Below are 20,088 nucleotides of genomic sequence, written 5' to 3' on the forward strand. Positions count from 1 at the left end.
AAGAGCTCACACTTTACTTTTATTAAGTGTTTCGGTGATGGGTTTTGGTACAAGACCAAAAAGTGCAAGATAAACAATGAGTTACTAGTTATAAGTTACAGTAATACAAAAAAAAAAAAACACAGTTTCTGTGACACATTAGCATTCAATTGATCCAGATTGCACTGCTTCGTGATATTTGCCCTTCTCCTCTTTACTCTCTGGATGCAATTTGATGAGATCATCAATTCGCAGGATTGTAATTGCAGCTTCTGTTGCAAACTTCAGGCTTTTTGTCTTTACAACAGTGGGTTCAAAGACCCCAGCTTGTTTGTTATCCCTTGGCTTTCCATTCACCAAATCGAGACCAATCCTGCAAAAAAAAAAAAAAAAATCAACCCTTCACTTTACTGACATAAACCGAGGGCCACCCAACACTTGTGCTGGGTTTTTCATGCCAAGGGCAGCATTGGCAGAGCAGAAAAACTGCAGTTTTGTTTTATGTGATAGACACAAAACAGGCTGGGTTTCCCCCATTTGTTTTTGAGGCAAAACCAGATTTGGATCCTGAAGGGTAAGTATAAAATGACATGTACTTACTACCTTGTCACTTTAATTTACTCTGGGTTTAGCTCCAGAAAAAATGTAAACCCAGCTTTAATGTCCTGCTCACCCACTTCTGCAGGTAATTATCCATGATTGCAGCAGAGGTGAACCATGAGCAAACATAAGCTCAATACCTGGCATCTGTAGTGGGGTCCCATTATTTAGACTATACAAAAGGGGATAACACTTATACTGGGTCTCGAGTGGGTGTAGATCCTTAACCCCTTTGCTACCAGTGCCATACATGTACGGCGCTGGAGCAAAGTTTTAACATAGGGCCCACTCACGCATGCAGTGGGCGTCATGGCCAGCAGCTAATGACCACGACCGCCAATATTGTCGATCGTAGCCATTGAAGCCTTTAGATGCAGTGATCTCACTTGTTCACGGCATGTAAAGAGGGAAATGCCCGGAAGCTCACGCTTCTGAACTTCTCTGCATCTTCTGTGGCCGAGGAGGATGCTGGTAATTGATTTCAATGCACTGGGTCGCTGAGACCCAGGGCATTAAAGCTGCAATTCTTATTTTGGCCAGCAGTCGGCAGGCCAACATAAATAAGCAATTCTATACAAATAATGGATAAAAAAAAAAAAAAAGTGGATTTTGTAGGCTCAAATAAGCTTAAAAAAAAAAAGTTAATTCACCCCCCCCCCCCCCCCCTAGAATGTAAAAAGAACAACTTGGGTATCACCGTGACCAAAAATGTCCATACCATAAAAAAAAGGCGTTCCTGTGTGCAACATGGCCTTCTCCAGCTTTTCCTAGGCCATCGGTCACATGGCCTAGTTACAGCTTAGTCCAATATCAGTGAATGTGGCTGAGCTGCGATACCAAACACAGCCGCTATACAACGTAGCGAGCAGAATGAAGGCCACGACGCTCACATGAGTGCAGTATCAAACAGCTGATCAGCAGGGATCCCAGGTATCGGACCCCCACCGATCAGATATTTTAATACTGATGAGCTATCCTCTGAAAAGTATCAGAAAACCCTTATAAGCGTATACAAAATGATCTCTATTGTAGTGCGGATGCTAAAACAGACTTAAAATATTCCCCTTATGATAAATTCCCCCCACAGTATCTGCACTAGATTCCTGCATGCCCAAAAGCCATGCTAAGGTTGATCACCAATTCAGCTTACCCGTAGTGGCTGATAACTGAGAAACTGGGCAAATGTCATCATATTAATCTACACAGTTATTGAATATAGCCAACAGTAGTACATCTTCCACAGTCAACATAACAGCAGATTTAGGTTTCTTCCAAAAATTTTAAGTTACCCAACACTACAAGTTTTTGTATGCACCTTCAGTCACAACATCCATAAAAAAGTCACATGCAGTGGATAAAACCATAGGGTCCAACCTTCGGCACTTCAGCTGCATGATTAATTTCTATGAGAATTCTTAGAAGAGCAAGTATGCATGCTAGGAGTTGTAGTTTCACAACAGCTGAAGTGCTGGAGGTTGCCTACCCCTGCTGTAGAGAACAGGGCTCAGCTTCTAGTGGTTGCAGACTGGATACAGGAAAGTTGCACAGAACAAATGATAGAAAATGGCTTTTCTTACCACTTAAGGTTTTTGCGCTCTGGGTTGACTTGAGCCTCGTTATGGAACGCTCTCAGCTTGGCAACCAGGTCAGTGGAGTCTTGTGCAGCATTCACAGCCAGGGTTTTTGGAATAACCAGAAGTGCTCTTGCAAACTCTGCAATTGCCAATTGTTCCCTGGAGCCCTGGAAATATTTGTAGAAAAACAAGTGTTTAATTCACAGAAAAGTGTCAAGTTAAAGCAAGTTTCACCCCAGCGTTTTTACATCTGTTATGAACGGACCCGGTTGTATTATCTATAACAGCCAAGACTGATCTGTCATGAACTCCATTGTGCCATAGAAAATGGATCTGTCCCCATTGACTTACACTGTGAGCCATGACGGATCCGTCTTTCTCTGCATCCCAGGATGCACTCAAATGCTGCTTGCTGCGCTTGTGTGCGTCATGGGAACACAACCAAACGGAGCAGAAGGCATTCTGGTGCAGTCCATTCAGTTCTGTCCCCACTGACAATTAATGGGGACAAAACAAGCATTTTTCTCTGCTATTGAGATCCTGGGATGGATCTCAATAGCGGAAATTGAAAACGCAGATCTGAAAGTAGCCTTTTAAAACATGTGCATTTCACCTAAATATGAACTAAAGCCAAGACCCTCTATTGTTTAAGGTGAAAAGTTAAATTTTCATTTTTTTTTTATAAAAAAATAAAAAATAAAGTGTCCTTCTCTGAGCACAGCACTAAATGGTCACAAGTACACAAGTCTCAGCAGTCTGTCCGATATCTTGCAGCACATAACCAGTGGTCACCAGATGCAGTACTGTTTGCTATAGGCATGTTCATACACAGAGCTCCAGATGTTGCAATACACATCTGCATGATAGCACTCCAAGCATTATACACACATACAAACTAGTCCCCTGATCCAAACCCAAAAGGACAGCAGAAAAAAAAAAAAAAAAAAAAAAAAAAAAGTTTATAAGCCAGACTAGGTTAATTTTGTTAGGACATTGACTTGCATAACTTCCCATACAGAGTTACTCGGGGTGTGGGAAGAGACTGTTTGACAGGGATAGCGACAGTCCTTTTTGTTGGCTCCTTCATGGTAAGTACCATCACTGGAACATTACTTCAACCAGCAGCGCTTGGCAAGACCATTCCTATTGTATATGCTGTACACAATGTTACATTGGATGGGTTGCTTTGCTCTCAAGTGGAAAGTTCAATACTGTTTATTTCTATAGATGTGATATTTCTGTGTACTGCTATTATCTCTATCTATAGCGCTGTGAACAGTTCCACAGACACACGCCAACAACTGGGGATGAACCCTTGTCCCCTGGTAACCGCCCTGTGTAAATGGTGCCATTGATCACCTGATCAAGGAGCAATAGTGTTCATCGGGCGATTATACAGGACAAAATCATTGCTGTCAGCACATCGTCCTACATAAATGGGATGTGCTGCCGGCAAAACAATGATTCTGTATGGGAACGTAGTGATAGTTCTTCACCATACAGAGGAAGTGATTGCTGCATGTAAATGAAGCTATCAACTCCCCTCATTTACATGCAGCAATCAAACTTTCCTTCAATTATCAGGAAAGTGAGGTCCTTAACACGGCATTAACATACAGAAACTTTTCAATACAGATAATGGATTCTAAATTTGTGCCAAGATGATTTAAAAATATTCTTAAAGCATGAATGTCTCTATAAAAATACATCCTTACCATGCTGGTAGCATAATTCTCCAGATAAATGGATAGAGCCGCTTCCACAGCACCACCTCCTGGTACCACAGATTTTGATTCTAGAACTCTCTTCACTACACAGAGGGCATCATGGACAGATCGTTCCATCTCATCACACATGAAGTCGTTGGCACCCCGAAGAATGATGGATGCACATGTTCGGGACTTTGTACTATAATGTAATTATTAGAACATTTTATAGAGAAAAGATCACTTCCACAGCTAAAAGTATTCCTTCAGATTTCCCCTAAAGCTAAGAGGAGCCATGTGAAACATAGTTCTCAAGTCCATATACACAAATGGTCCATACTATCCTTTCTATAGCTCAGGCATGGCCAACCTGCAGCTCTCCAGCTGTTGTGAAACTACAACTCCCACCATGCCCTGCTGTAGACTCATAGCTGTAGGCAGTCTTTGCATGCTGGGAGTTGTAGTTTTGCAACAGCTGGAGAGCCTCAGGTTGGCCATCCCTGGTATAGATAACCCCTCACTGGTTCTGCGGTGACCTAAACAGGAATGTACAGTCTCCATATTATATAGGTTTAGGCCACTGAGCAACCTCAACCTTTTCTCAGAGACAGATTCTCCTTTATCCCACGCGTATAACTGCACATGGCATGGCACAGCATGGCAGCAATTAAATGGGAATGCGTGTCAATGCAGAGGGCACTTACTTTTTAACAAGAATCAGCTCATCGTCACATATCCTCTCTTGTACAACCTCTTCAGCTTGTCCCAACATGGTCGCCTCAAAGCTTTCCTCACCCTCCAGGTTTGCAAGGGTTGAACAAACAGTAGCTGTTGATTGGAAGTGCAGGACAGTCAGGAACCACAAAAACGCCAATGACTTGCCTTTAAAGGGGTTTTCTGAGACCTAGGTCATCAGTACCTGATCGGAGGGGTCCAATACCCAGGACGCTCAGCAATCAGATGTTTGAGAAGGCCGCAGCACTCACAGGAGAGCCAGTGCCTTCTCAAACAGCTGATCAGTGGGGGTCCCAGGTGTCTGACTCCCACCAGATACTGTTAAATAACTTTAGAGTTAACCATTGGCATTCAAATCTAGAAGTCACTCACCACCAGTAGCTTTAGCAATACGTTTCAAATCCTTTTTCAGTACTCTTCGCACAGCCATTGCGCCTGCATCCACAAAATACTTCAGACACATGTCATCAATTCCACCAGTAGTGAGGACGACATTGGCCCCCGTCGCCAAGATCTTCTGGATCTTTTCCTTGGTAATGTCAGACTCCCTAGCACAAAACATTAATATGTTCAACGTTTTGTTTTTTGTTCTATTTTAAAGATTAACTAGGCTTCTAGAATTCACCTTAAAGGGGCACTCCCATCTGGGAACATTGATGGTAAATCCTAGCAGTATGCCATCAATGTCAGATAATGGTGCGTCTCAGAGGTGGGACCTGCACCCATCTCCAGAAGGGGGTCCCTGGACTGAAGGAGAGCACACCATGCATGCGCAGCTCTCCATAAACCACAATGGGACTTTCATAACTCCCATAGCAGTGAATGGAGGGTGGCCACGCACATGCTGCTTTCTTTTCACCTCAGGGATCCCGTTCTTGAGACAAGAGCAGGTCTCAGAGGTGGGACCCACACCTACCTGACACTGAGTCGTTGTGTAGCCAGATTCTCAGTTATATAAATGTAGGCCTTCTGACAACGATGACCAAATAGTATGTCACCTTTTAAAGCAGAATTCCAAATATAATGTACCCCACGCGTATAACTGCTCACACCACAAATACTGTATGGCAGCAAATAAAATGGGGAAGACAGGACTTTACCTCAAATTAGTCGCATAAATCGTATGGGACATTACAAGGCATTGTAAAAGGAAAGGAGTGAAAATATCGTAAGGAACACATCCTAAATTGGGATGCATACCTCTGCCTGATCTGGTCCAGTTTGGATGGGTCTGAAATAATCACTTGCACGCCAAGTTTCATTTTGGTTTTCTGCAAGCTGAAGTCCAGGCAGGCAATTTTTGCATTGGTGATCCTTTTATTCATTCCTGGGAAAAAGAGAAGCAAGTAGTTTCAGGCAAACTGCATTCTCAACGTATTCAGGGAGACCACAGAGGGATTAACGAAAATCAAGATGATTCAATTCAGCACAAATAAAAAATAAAAAAGTAACAGTAAACATGGGATTATATAGATCTATATTCACCTTGTGAGCCCACAATGCAGTTAAGTGCGTAACCATTGACAAGAATACTCTCTTTCTGGCTCCGGCCATGAGCTTTCAGCACGTTAATAGAGTTTATCGGGTAACGGGCTTGACCCTTTTGATCCACAAATTTTACAGCAAGTGCAGCATCAACTACTAGAGAAGCAAAGAAGTCGCAGTCACTGAGCAAAGGAGTCAAGGATAAGAAGATGAATAGACCAACAGTAGTAAACCATCTCAAAAGCCCAAGGCCATGTTAACGGTCTAGAGCAGGGGTGAGGAACCTATTTGCTGCTGGGGGAAATTTGGATATTTGTAGCATCGTTCAGGGCCATACAAAATTTTCTACTTAAAAATTTGATAGCTATATTTGGTCAAACATATAAGTGACTTAGGGGTAAGTTACAGAAAGTGCGCTTAAATTAAAAAAAATAATCTAGAGCGCTGTATTTTTGCAGGACAAAATGGAGCCTGCGCTATATATTACAAATAGTACAGGCGTTATTTTGAACACATAGCCGTCTAATATTTAAGTTAAGAATGTTATATATTTAGTTCTTTATTTAGCATTAATGGCAGCCAAGCTCATCCTAGAGGGTCCAGAGAGGGGGTCCACCCAGCATTCACTCTGCCACTGTCCCTACCTTTGTCCCTTTCTCAGCCTCAGATCAAACCCCCCCAGCGCTAAAGTTATTTCTCAAGACTTTACACGTAGCTGCCATCTAAATTCATTCAGATAGAATGTTGTGAAAGCAGGCAGCACAAATATCCAAGGACGTGGCTAACAAATGGAAAAGGATACACTCCAATTATTTTAGAGGACATGGAAGTCTTGGCAGCATTAAGAAGACAGTCCTTCCCAAGCTCATCCGTGTTAATTGTGAGGTTTTCACTGATGTATCGGACAGCTTCTCTATTTGAGAGAACAGAAAGCATTAGATTAATAAAATGATGACATCCCTCACATACCCAAGGACTGAACATGTGCAGGTACTTGGCACATTTACTGATGTGGGCACAGAAAAAGCAGGTGGCGCTATACTAACATTCCTGAAATCTCTCAATAAGTATTTAAAGGGTCGCTTGGATTTGGTAAGGCTTTCCATATGGTGGCGCTCGCTTGGTGGGGGTTCTGAGCACGGAGACCCCTAGGATCACTAGAATGAGAAGTGCTTGCATATCGCATGCTCTCTCTTTCAATAGAAGTCTATGGGTCTCTCGCGAGTCGAGAGAGACTCAGCGCTCAGACCCCCACTGAGCAAAACTTGACACATCTGTACCTCATATCAAATATCTTACCAAAACTCAGCAACCCCTTAAAAAGCACGAATACAAAAACTGTTTAAATTATGGGCTGGATTTAACTATAAACCATTTTCTTTATGACCTAATAGTCGGGTAGGTTTCCTGGGTCAGTTTTCCTGCAGGTTTTTCAGCGAAAGCCAAAAGTGGATCAGGCAGGAAGGAGAAGTAGAAGTTCTTCCTTTATACTTTTGATACCTTTCAAATCCACTTCTGGCTTTGTTAAAGGGAACCTGTCACCGGGATTTTGGGTATAGAGCTGAGGACATAGGTTGCTAGATGGCCGCTAGCACATCCGCAATACCCAGTCCCTATAGCTCCGTGTGCTTTTATTGTGTAAAAACAAAAAAAAACGATTTGATGCATATGCAAGTTAACCTGCGATGAGTCAGAGCTTGAAAATATGAATTTTTCTCTGGTCACACAAGTAAGATATGACTCTTATGTTGATTTGCATATGTATCAAATCGGTTTCCCCCCCCCCCCCCAATAAAAGCACACAGAGCTTATGGGGACTGGGTACTGCGGATGTGCTAGCGGCCATCTAGAAACCCATGTCCTCAGCTCTTTACCCAAAATCCCGGTGACAGGTTCCCTTTAAAGTACTCAAAACCTCTGGCAGCAAAAATAAATAAATAATAAAATCACAAAATTCAAGTAGGATCTGTTGGTGTTAAACATTTTTTCATTAGCCTAGATGTTACTTTAAAATCTATAGTGGATCAAATTCACAAAAGTTTTTACATGGCATTTTTGGCTTTGCATTTGTGCATTTAACCACCTCACATCCGGGCCATTTACTTCCTTCCTGACCAGGCCTAATTTTGCAATTCTGACATGTGTCACTTTATGTGGCAATAACTTTGGAACGCTTTTACTTATCCAAGCCATTCTGAGACAGTTTTCTCGTGACACATTGTACTTCATGAAAGTGGTAAATTTGAGTCAATATTTTTCACCTTTATTTATAAAATAACAAGTTTACCAAAAGTGGAAAAGTTAGCAATTTTCAAAATTTTTATTTCTCTGCTCTTAACACAGAAAGTTAAACCTCATAAAGTTATTACTTAACATTGCCCATATGTCTACTTTATGTTGGCATTTTGTAAATGTCATTTTTATAGAACGTTTGAAGGCTTAGATTTTTAGAAGCAATTCTTAAAGTTTAAGAAAATTTCCAAAAACCACTTTTTAAAGGACCAGTCCAGGTCTAAAGTCACTTTGTGGGGCTTACATAGTATAAACCACCCATAAAGGACCCCATTGTAGAAATTACACCCCTCAAGTTACTCAAAACTGATTTTACAAACTTTGTTAACATCCTTTTAGGTGTTCCACAAGAATTAAAAAAGGGAAATGACAATGACCTTTCTAAATTTCACTTTGGCAGATTTTTCATTTCTTCTTAGTTAACAGCCAAACAAAACTCAATATGTATTACCTCGATTCTGCGGTTTACAGAAACACCCCACATGTAGTCGTAAACTGATGTAAGGGCACACGGCAGGGCGCAGAAGAAAAGGAGCAACGTATGGTTTTTGGTGGGCAGATTTTTCTGTTCTAGTTTTTAGACACCATGTCCCATTTGATGCACCCTTACAATAGAAACTCCCAAAAGTGACTCCATTTTGGAAACTAGGGGATAAGGTGACAGTTTTATTGGTACTATTTCAGGGTACATATTTTTAATTGCTCTCTTACGTTTTTTGTGAGGCAAGGTAACCAAAAAATGGCTGTTTTGGCACGGTTTTTATTTTTTTACAACATTCATCTGAAAGGGTAGATCATGTGGTATTTTTTGTAGATCAGGTTGTTACGGACGCAGTGATATCAAATATGTCTACTATATATAGTGATATCAAATATGTCTATTTTCTGAACACTTATTTTTCTGCCGATCATCTTGTGCAGGGGCTCATTTTTTGCAGGAAGAGTTAACTTTTTATTGGTACATATGATTTTGGGTATACACATTTAACATCTTTTTTCCCCCCTCTATACATTTCTCCTGTAACTGGGGCTGACATAGTAGCCCCAGTTACAGGGGAAATACACCCCACCCTGCAAATGACAAAACCACGCTGTGCGAATCCGGTTTAGGAAAATCTGTAAAAGTCCAAAATCACAAAGCATTGTCCTGCTAGTTCATATAGAAGGTGATGGAGACGCCTTCCCCTTCAGGTGATAGCAGATGCTGCTCTTCCCCCTTAGCATAGCCACTTATTCTGAGAAAAAGAAGAAGTGGTACTAAAACGGGGTCATCATTCAATTACAATAAAAGCATCTGATAAGTGAAACATAAAATGTAAAGCCAAGCGGTCACCTATGTTACTAGTTAAAAATCTATGTTTCCATTACATACAAACAGCATGGGTTCTGTGTACCATTGTTGTAATTGTCAAGCGACATGTACCCCCTCATACATTCACAATGAATTCAGAAAAACAGAAATAGTTGAAGAACTAAGGAAAATGTTCCACTGCATTGTCAAGGCAGTAAAGCTACTACCCACTTGCAAGCCAGACGATATCCACCAATAACGGAGGTGGGGTGGATCTTCTGCTTCACCAGCTCATCAGCGTTCTTCAGCAGCTCTGCAGCAATAATCACCTATATACAGAAATGACTAGGTTAAAACTCACTATAGGAATCCACAAACATCTGAGAAAGCAAAACTAAACCTGAAAGTTCTTACGTCACACAAGTACAAAAGGAGGAGACATGTTTGCTGCATTGGTTTTTGAAGATAAAATATTTTTTTTTTAAATGGCACCCATAACCATTTATGGCTTTCATTTCTCATGAGTTCAGAGTTGTCTCTGGGCGATAGCAAGGACAGTCTTTCCTTATAGACAATTTTGATAAATGTGGTCCAATGACATGGAGAACTCTTCTTCAGATCAGCTAATCAACATAACATCAAACTGGTCTGACTTAAGGGGTAACCCAGACCAGCTAGACGTTTCTTCTGTAGCATTGCATAGTGGGCATCGTACCTAAACTTGTAAAATTTGTTCAAACTTACTGCAAATGCCCTAAAAATATTTTTTTCAGTTGTTTTCCATGCGATATAGGCAACTGGAAGTTCAGTTGCCTCTATTGCTTTCAATCCATACTCCAGCACACCACCGCACATAGAAGTACCGATTCCCCTGTGGCTGCACATTGCTGATCCTCTCTGTACCAGTGCTGCTTTTCCTAAAGCCTGGCATAGATGAGCCATGCCAAGCTTTTGCATAGCAGGCACTAAACAATGGATGCACCTGTGCAGAGTTCCGGTGACAACTTCCAGTGCCTGAGCTCCTGTGGATAGGCCATCAATATACAAATACCGGGAAACCCCTTTAAACTAATAAAAACTCACAACTGATGTCGTTCCATCTCCAACTTCATTGTCCTGCAGTTCGGCGAGTTCACACAGCACTTTAGCTGCAGGATGTTCCACTTCTAACAGCTTCAGGATGGTCGCACCATCGTTTGTTATAGTCACATCCTAGAATGAAGGAAGCAACTATGACAGAATGTATGAACAGCCCATGACAAATAGGGAGAAAACCTGCAGAAATATAATCCAATTCTATTCAATTGGAGGCAGCACAGAAGATTGCTGAGCGGCTGTGACCACGGCGAGAAGGGATCTTCAGCACTGCCTTCCATTGAAAAAAAAAATAGGAGGCAGGAACAATGCGGTTGCTGGCAGAATTTCGGCGCCAATATTCTGAAAGAAAAACTTTATTGGCTTTTATTTTGTAGCTAAACCCACCGCGGTCAGATGAAATTATAAAATGCCCTACATACACTTTTTTTAGTGTGACAGCAACCACCAAAAATAAATAAAAAAAGTCAGAGAAAGAAGAATGTTCTGCCATTTCATTAGGAGAAGGTGACCGACACACATTCCCACTTCAGACAATAGCAGCTGCTTCTCTACCCCATTAGCATAGCCACTTATTCTGAGAAAAGAAGACGTGGTACTAAAATGGGGCTGCATACACTGACAGTGCAAGATTTTAAAGAGGACCTTCCATGGGTCCAGACATCATGAAATAAGTATCAGGATATGTAGGGATCTAACTGCACTTTTTTTTCTATTTTTTCTGGGCTTCGCTCCATTCGCCCGCTGTGGCCCCACGTTGTATTCTCCCGCCTGGTATGCTAAGTTCAGCATCAGTACAGGGAGGAGGAGATGGCGCCGTTTCTCAATGGGCTTCTCCTTCACCCTGGATGTCAGCTGACCAATCGCAGCGGAGAGCGTCACAGCCAGGGAGAAGGAGACGCCCATGGAGAAAGTCTGAGTCTCCTCCTCATTGCTCCGATGCTAAAATTAGCATACCAGGCGGGAGAATACAACTGGGGGCCACAGCAGGCGAACGGAGAGGTGCCCAGAAAAAATAGTAAGTGCAGTTAGATCCCTGCACTATCCCCTACATATCCTGATACTTAGTTTATAATGTCTGGACCCATGGAAGGTCCTCTTTAATACAAAACCAATAAATTCAATTGGGTTGTCTTGCCAGAAAAAAAAAAAAAAAAAAAAAAAAAAAAAAAAAGCTGTTGTCAAAAATCTCGCTCACCTTTCCAGATGCCCTGCGTTCAAGCACCACAGCTCCCATCGGTCCCCTGTGGGCCAAGAGGGACGGGAAACTATTTTTGGTCACAAGACCACTGCAGTCACTAACCTCTGTGGTTACATTCACCAATGCAGCCACAGGTCTACAATCAGAACGTGACTGTGGTCACCTTCTACTTTGGCCTCATGCACACGGCCGTTTTGGTCCACATCGGAGCTGCAGTTTTGGTGGCTTGGATGCGGACCCATTCACTTCAAAAGGGCCGCAAAAGATGCAGACAGCACTCTGTGTGCTGTCAGTATCCGTTGCATGGTCTGCAAAAAAAAAAAAAAAAAAAAAAAAAAAACCCATCCTATTCTTGTCCGCGCTTTGCGGACAAGAATAGGAAGGTATATCAAAGGCTGTCCGCGCTGTTCCACAAATTGCAGAATGCACACGGACGCCATCTGTGTTTTGCGGTCCGCAAAACGCGGATCCACAAAACACGCAACGGCCGTGTGCATGAGGCCTTTGGGACATGTCATCACTGAGGCCAGTGAATGGCTTCATCAGTGACTGTAACCAGGGATGGGACGTCACATTTCTGGTCGACAGGGGACTGGGAGCAGCGCAGATGGGACCCTCAGCAGGTGGTAAGGTGAGTGTCTTTCTTCATTTTAAACCATTTCCAGCCTTGATTTTGGGGGTTGGACTTAGTCTTTTCAGTATGGGGCTTGGCTATGTTTGAACTAAGATGGAAGTAACTAGTCTGTGCACTTACCCCAATATCGTCCACCAACATTTTATCCAGACCCACAGGACCAAGGGAACTTTTCACAATATTGGCAATGGATGCTGCTGCCATCACTGAAAGAAGAATTACAGGGGAGTTACATATCCTCATTAACATGTCCTTTCTGATGTATCCCGAGGGATCTCGAGGTGTACACCCAGCTATCCCAGCATAGTGCACCTTACAGTGGCCCAGTTCACACAGGAGAAACATGGCACCGTTTTTCAGTTTGGATACCACAGACCCACTAAATGGAGCTAAACCTTGAACAGACTCCGTGATAAGAAAGGACATGTCCTTTGTTAGCTTAGTCCTGGCCTCACACTGAAGAAAAAGGGAGGCAGATTCCACAGGACAAGTCAGGCATTTTGCTTTCATTTTTATTTTTTCTGGGCTTATTTTGTATTGGGCAACTACCTGTGGAATTAGTAGTCGTAGCTGGGGCCTACTAGGCTAGGCACGAGCACACCTACCATCAAGGAGCGACTTCAGGGTGTGAGCCTAGAACTAGGGCGATTTAGGGCGAGACATACCCTTTTGTTTTATGACGCCTTCAGTGAAATGACAAGTTGACACCAACCTCTGTGGCGACTATGGCAGAGCGGCCGGTATGCCAGCAGCAATACCGTTTTGGTGCACACGCGCTCTACGGAAATATTACATGTGAAGGGCAGGGAAGTTTGTCACGTAGAACACGGTTTACAACAATCGGAGCGGTCTGCAGTGCGCATGGTGGTCTGTGGAGGACTGTGACCAATCTCACAGGGAAAACCTAATGTGTCTTGGGGAGATGCCCAGTATCCCTCTCCACAAGGCAGGGTGGAAAGCCGCTCACTCCAGTCTTATTTCAATGCGCGGTATATAATGGCACTTAAAAAAAATAATAAAATTTTTACAAATTTGCCATCACTGTGCCAAATTACCATACGGTATAGCACAAACCTAAGTTACATTTGATTTTCTAGCACACAGACCAGCAAAGAGGAGACAAATGCTGCATCTTACTCCAGACTAGGACCGAGCCCTCCCCCTCCAGCACGTTCGTTCTGTGACCCCGCGTTTTGGGGACATGAATAGGCATGGTTACAGTGGGCCCCCCACCCACAAAAAATATATATATAAAAAAATGCAACACGGACATCAGCTGTACTTTTTGCGAATCCGTGCTTTGCATGTCTCCAAATAAATATGGTGGTGTGAACGCGGCCCAATTCATATTTTATTCAGTTAAATCCTTGCCATTTCAAGGCTTAGGAGTCATGTGGGCGGTCCTATCGGTGACTACTTGCACATGACTATCAGTTTTGCAGTGCACAAAATGAGGCCACGTCCATGTGCAATCTGCTTTCTTCTCAGCCCCATTAACAGAAAGGGCTATTGTCCACAAAACAGACAATTGTCCTATAGTCTGCGGGATGGACGGCACTGGATGACATGCATGCGATGTCAGTTTTGTGGAACCATAGAAATCAATGAGTCAGTGTGTAATCTGCAAAAAATGTAAAAATCGGGTGCGGATCCAGAATACTGTTGTGTCCATCAAGGCCTAAGCAAACCGGGAAGGCTGTCAATCACTGATAAGGCTGCTTTCACACTAGCGTTCGGGTTTCCGTTCGTGAGCTCCGTTTGAAGGAGCTCACGAGCGGACCCGAACGCAGCCGTCCAGCCCTGATGCAGTCTGAATGGAGGCGGATCCGCTCAGACTGCATCAGTCTGGCGGCGTTCAGCCTCCGCTCCGCTCGCCTCCGCACGGACAGGCGGACAGCTGAACGCTGCTTGCAGCGTTCGGGTGTCCGCCTGGCCGTGCGGAGGCGTGCGGATCCGTCCAGACTTACAATGTAAGTCAATGGGGACGGATCCGTTTGAAGATGCCACAATGTGGCTCAATCTTCAAGCGGATCCGTCCCCCATTGACTTTACATTGAAAGTCTGGACGGATCCGTCCCAGGCTATTTTCACACTTAGCTTTTTTTAGCTAATATAATGCAGACGGATCCGTTCTGAACGGAGCCTCCGTCTGCATTATTATGGGCGGATCCGTTCAGAACGGATCCGCCCGAACGCTAGTGTGAAAGTAGCCTTAGCCCACCCACATGACTCCTAACCCCAGAAGGGATTTACAGGAGTAAATTACTAATTAGGCCACTTTACCGCAATTTCCATCATGGATCAGCAAAAACACTTCCGTCATAATAATACAACCGTCTGCATCAGTTCTGAACGGATCCGACTGTATTATGTTTAAAAAAAAAATAGTCAAAACGGATCAGTCTATGAAATCATTGTGTCGGAGAAAACGGATCCGCCCCCAATGACTTACATTGTGTGTCAGGACGGATCGGTCTTGCTCCGCAGCACATCGCGGACAGAAAAACGCTGCTTGCTGCGCTATTCTGTCCACAACCAAACGGAACAGAACGCATGGGGGACAAAACGGGGACAACGAATGGGGACAAAACGGAGGCGGTTTTCTCCAGTATTGAAATCCTACGACTGATCTCAATAGCCTTATAAGGGTCTTTCCCATACAGCTGACTCTGCTCCTCCTGAGGACAGGCCCCTGTGATGGAGGCCACACCTGACACACTGGGCTCCAGTATCCTAAGCGGACTGGGATTATCTGGCTGTGGACGGTGTGGAGACCACGAGGACGCGGTACCGCTACTCTGCAGTAGGCCGGCCCTGCTGCGGCCCTCCATGGCGAAGCATGCTGACTCAGGCGTCAGGACGACATGGATATCTACCGTTCTGGCTCCTGACGACCTCTCCGGTACTGCGCTCCCCGAACACGGCTAGCGGGCCCTCCATTTTCTGCGGTCCGTTCACACACCCGGCCTCAAACCCGCTACAACGTGCTCTCCAACCGCCTCGCTAAGCACGCAGAGAAAGAGCTACCCCTCCGCTGCTTAGCCACCACGAGACTCCGCCCACTTCATACACCCCTTCACCGCCAAGAAGGAAACATGTTTTTAGAAAACACTGAAAGAATGGACACAAATAGCCAGACGGCGGCGAATGGGTTAAGGACGTATAAACGTCGCCGGCATATGGGCGTGGCCTCTGAGCACTAGCACGCCGAATAGAGAATGTTCTAGTTCGGGGTGGGGGCGCGCGTCCTCCCGCAGTCAGTTGGAAGGCGGGAGCGTGCATGTGCAGGGCTCCGCCTCATCCTCCTGCCGCTGCGGACAGGGATGCTGGCGGTTGCTACATCCGCATTCTATTACCCGTCCGTATTCAGTGGCGAATTGGCACCACAGCCTGCAGCCTTCTTGTCCATTTTCTGTAAAAAAACAACGAGGCTCCTGGAGGCCAATAGGCCATGTGGATGTGTTTTGAGGGTAGAAAAGCCACACTAAGCTGGACTTCACAGATAACACAGTGATATCTCTGACAATACAGATACTGTAGTAGAGATCACCTGCAGTCCTATGTAACACCACAGTGATAACTCTCTGAGTACAGATACTGTAGTAGAGATCACCTGCAGTCCTATGTAACAACACAGTGATAACTCTCTGAGTACAGATACTGTAGTAGAGATCACCTGCAGTCCTATGTAACACCACAGTGATAACTATGAGTACAGATACTGTAGTAGAGATCACCTGCAGTCCTATGTAACACCACAAATAACATAATGATCACTGAGTACAGATAATGTAGTAAATGTCACCTGCAGTCCTATGTAACACCACAAATAATGATAACTGTCTGAGTACAGATAACGTAGTAGATGTCACCTGCAGTCCTATGTAACAGCACAGATAACACAGTGAACAGTCACATAACTAGAGTTCTATGGGCCCCAGGGCAAACTTTGGATCTGCCCGACCCCAGTAATGTCCTTCCACTGCCCCATGTAATTGTCCCCACTGCCCCCAGTAATATCCTTCCACTGACCCCTGCAATGTCCCCATTGCCCCCATTATTATCCTTCCATTGCTCCCAGTAATGTCCCCCACTGCCCCCAGTAATATCTTTCTACTGACCCCTGTGATATCCCCACTGCCCCCATAAATGTCCTTCCACTGCTCCCAGTAATGTCATTCTACTGCCCCCAGTAATATCCTTCCACTGCTCCCAGTAACCAGGTCTGGCCGGGATAGGGGGCCTACTGCACTCACATGTAACGGGGCCCAGCACTGTCACTGTACTGCATGCCGGGCCCACATCAGAGTGCTCATCACAGCAGCATCACATGCGGTCAGTGTAACACTCTAGAGTGGCATTACCACTTTTTCACCCCGCTATTGTCTTTAATGGTCTAACATAAAGTCATCGATGCATTCATATTCCAGGTCCACTACATTGTGCATTCCTATTTCTAATGTAACTGTTATGTTCATATAATGTATCTGGTTCACCAGCAGATGGCAGCAAACTCGGCAGAGCTGTACTTAGAGAGAATGGAACCTTTCATTCCATTGTAACCCCCCTCTGGCTACTTTCACACTTGCGTTCGGAGCGTATCCGTCTGGTATTTGTACAGACGGATCCGCTCCTATAATGCAAACGATGGTATCCGTTCAGACGGAACCGTCTGCATTATATTTTACTAAAAAAGTCTAAGTACAATTTGTATTCAGACGGATCTGTCCACACTTTACATTGAAAGTCAATGGGGGGCGGATCCGTTTGAAAAATGCACCATATTGTGTCACCTTCGAACAGATCCGCCCCCATTGACTTCAATTGTAACTCTGGACGGATCCGTTTGCCTCTGCACGGCCAGGCGCACACCCGAATGCTGCAAGCAGCGTTCGGGTGTCCGCCTGCTGAGCGGAGCGGAGGACAAACGATGCCAGACTGATGCATTCTGAGCGGATCTGCATCCACTCAGAATGCATTAGGGCTGGACAGATCCGTTCGGGGCCACTTGCTTACCCCCTGCCAAGGGAGGGTGTGCTGGGCACATCTCTGCTGGACATGCCCAAGCCAGCCAGAGCACCTTCAGCTCTGTTGGTCATGGAGGCCAAAGCTTGAAGCCTCAGGAGCCAGGAGGAAAGTTCCCTGGCCTAATCTAGACAGACTACAAAGTGAAGTGCAGCATACAAGAAGAAGCAGAGTCATACAGTCAGCCTGTCAGTACAGCAGAGCCAGAGAGAAACAGCTGTAGCAGAGACAAGTTTGCCTGCCAGTTTTAATACTAAAGCCTGCTGGAATCAGATATTGAATCAGATAAGTATCTAGTGCATGTATCTTTCATTGTACTCTGGCGGCACTTTGATGTTTATACTCTATTTATGAAATGTGTAAGTTTGTGTGCTGGACATACCTGCAGTCCACACATGGCTACATAATTCTATACAATAGATTTTAAATGTTTTGGACCTTGTGTTTTTTCAAAAAATTATATACTTTTTAGAGGTGCGGTCTCTACTTGCGTTGTTTCTCTTTTCTTGGATATATCTAGTTTTCATTGATACCGTGGCCTGCACTCTGTGGTATATTTAGGGTCCATTCACACGTCCGTAGTGTATTGTGGATCCCCAAATTGTGGATCCGCAATACATCCGTCCGGCACCCCCAAAGAACTGCCTATTCTTGTCCGCAATTGCAGACAAGAATAGGACATGTTCTATTTTTTTTCCGGAGCCGCGGACCGGAAGATCGGCGGCGCGGTTTGGAAATTTGGATGTGCGCTGTCCGCATCCATTCCTGCTCCATAGAGAATGAATGGGTCCACACTCGTTCCGCACTTTGCGGAACGGATGCGGACATGTGAATGGACCCTTAAGGTGTGCCCCCATTTCTTTGGTTATTGACAAAGCCTGCTGGAACCAAGATAAAGTTTGAAGACTGTTTCTGATGAACGTTTATTCAAGTAAGGCTACTTTCACACTTGCGGCAGAGTGATCCGGCAAGCAGTTCCGTCGCTGGAACACATATAGGTGTCCTAAGTCATAAAGAATACATACTCAGCATCACCAAAGATGATCAGAATGATAAAGACTTCCTGGGGAAAGTGTGTCCCTACTTACAGTTAGTCGTCCATCTATGAGATAAAGCGTTCAGGCTCCTCCAGAGGCCGGCAAAACGTATGCCAACTGATGGCATTTGTAAGTCTTAAAAATGCCTGATCAGTCTTACAAATGCATTGAAATGCCGGATCCATCTTTCCGGTGTCATTTGGCAAAACGGATCGGGCATTTGTTTTATTCACCTTTTTTTCGGTCTGTGCATGCGCAGACCGGAAGGACGGATCCGGCATTCCGGTATTTTGAATGGCAGATCTGGCACTAATACATTCCTAAGGGAAAAAAATGCCAGATCCAGCATTCAGGCAAGTGTTCCTTTTTTTGGGCCGGAGATAAAACTGTAGCATGCTGCGGTATTATCTTTTGCCTGATCAGTCAAAAAGACTGAACTGAAGGCATCCTGATGCTTCCTGAACGGATTGCTCTCCATTCAGAATGAATGGGGATAAAACTGATCAGTTCTTTTCCAGTATTGAGCCCTTTTGACGGAACTCTATGCCGGAAAAGAAAAGCGTAATTGTGAACGTAGCCTAAAGCTGCTGTTCAACTACATACAAGGTCTGGGCTCCATCTTTCTTTCAAATCCCTCAATTATTCCCCCTATTTATTTCTTTGGAGCCAAAGCCTGGGGTCCATAAAGGGACATTTTAGGCCGCACTATACCACTCGGCATTTCCTACATCTGAGTCGCATTATAAAGGGCCCTAGGGGGAGGCGCCCGTTGCATCATTACCACCTTATAATAATTTTCCTGCAGTTTTATACATCTGGAAATTTTCAGTGATAGAGACAGCAGTTGTGTCGTTTCACTCTCCGAAAATTTCACAGCAAGATCTCACTCCCATTTAGGTATAAACCAATACTCAGTTAGATTGATCTTAGGCAGTAGTAAAGAATAGAGTCAAGATATTTTATGGGTTCTTTCTATTGTCCTAGTCCAGCAAGTAGAGATGCAATCTAAATCAGGGTTAGTAGACAAAAACAAAGACAACCCTATCCAAGTGGTGGAAGTAGAATAGGTGCGTGTCAGTGAAAATAAAGAAGAAAAAAGAAATACTATAAATATACTCTCCCCTATAGAGAGGGGTGTGAATTTATTTCGACAGCTAAGGTTATCACGTGCTCTGTGACCAATCAGACTTTTCAGGTCAGGAATTTCATCAACTGTAGGAGCAAAGGGGCAATTTATATATGCCAGTGTACGTGTCCAATGGACTATATAGGTAAAACAGTGAGAGAGGTGAGAAGGAGGATCCTTGAACATGTTAATGACATAGTGAAGAAGAATGTAACAACGGTGGCACTGCATGTTAATGATCACCATGGGGGGGACCCGAGATGTCTTAGATTCTCGGTTTTTGAACTGGTACCTCCATCTCCCTGAGG

The 20,088-nt window shown here is 44.2% G+C and overlaps 1 protein-coding gene and 2 non-coding genes across 3 annotated transcripts; all 3 read right to left on the reverse strand.

The window, feature by feature from the left end:
* On the reverse strand, nt 1-15,669 carry TCP1 (t-complex 1). Its single transcript, XM_044291439.1, has 12 exons — nt 15,469-15,669; nt 12,713-12,798; nt 10,746-10,874; nt 9,894-9,991; nt 6,882-6,992; nt 6,080-6,261; nt 5,795-5,921; nt 4,967-5,142; nt 4,564-4,687; nt 3,869-4,061; nt 2,157-2,320; nt 1-352 (listed from the first exon to the last, which is right to left on the reverse strand). Exons 1-12 carry the CDS (start codon nt 15,530-15,532, stop codon nt 139-141), a joined length of 1,668 nt encoding a protein of 555 aa, XP_044147374.1. The 5' UTR covers nt 15,533-15,669; the 3' UTR covers nt 1-138.
* LOC122937049 lies at nt 9,508-9,641 on the reverse strand. Its single transcript, XR_006389471.1, has one exon. It is a non-coding gene; the product is annotated as a small nucleolar RNA SNORA29 (small nucleolar RNA).
* Nucleotides 11,233-11,368, reverse strand: LOC122937048. Its single transcript, XR_006389470.1, has one exon. It is a non-coding gene; the product is annotated as a small nucleolar RNA SNORA29 (small nucleolar RNA).
* Nucleotides 15,670-20,088: the final 4,419 nt, after the last annotated feature.

The sequence above is a fragment of the Bufo gargarizans genome, chromosome 4 (assembly GCF_014858855.1).
Source record: "Bufo gargarizans isolate SCDJY-AF-19 chromosome 4, ASM1485885v1, whole genome shotgun sequence".
Taxonomy (NCBI): Eukaryota; Metazoa; Chordata; class Amphibia; order Anura; family Bufonidae; genus Bufo; species Bufo gargarizans.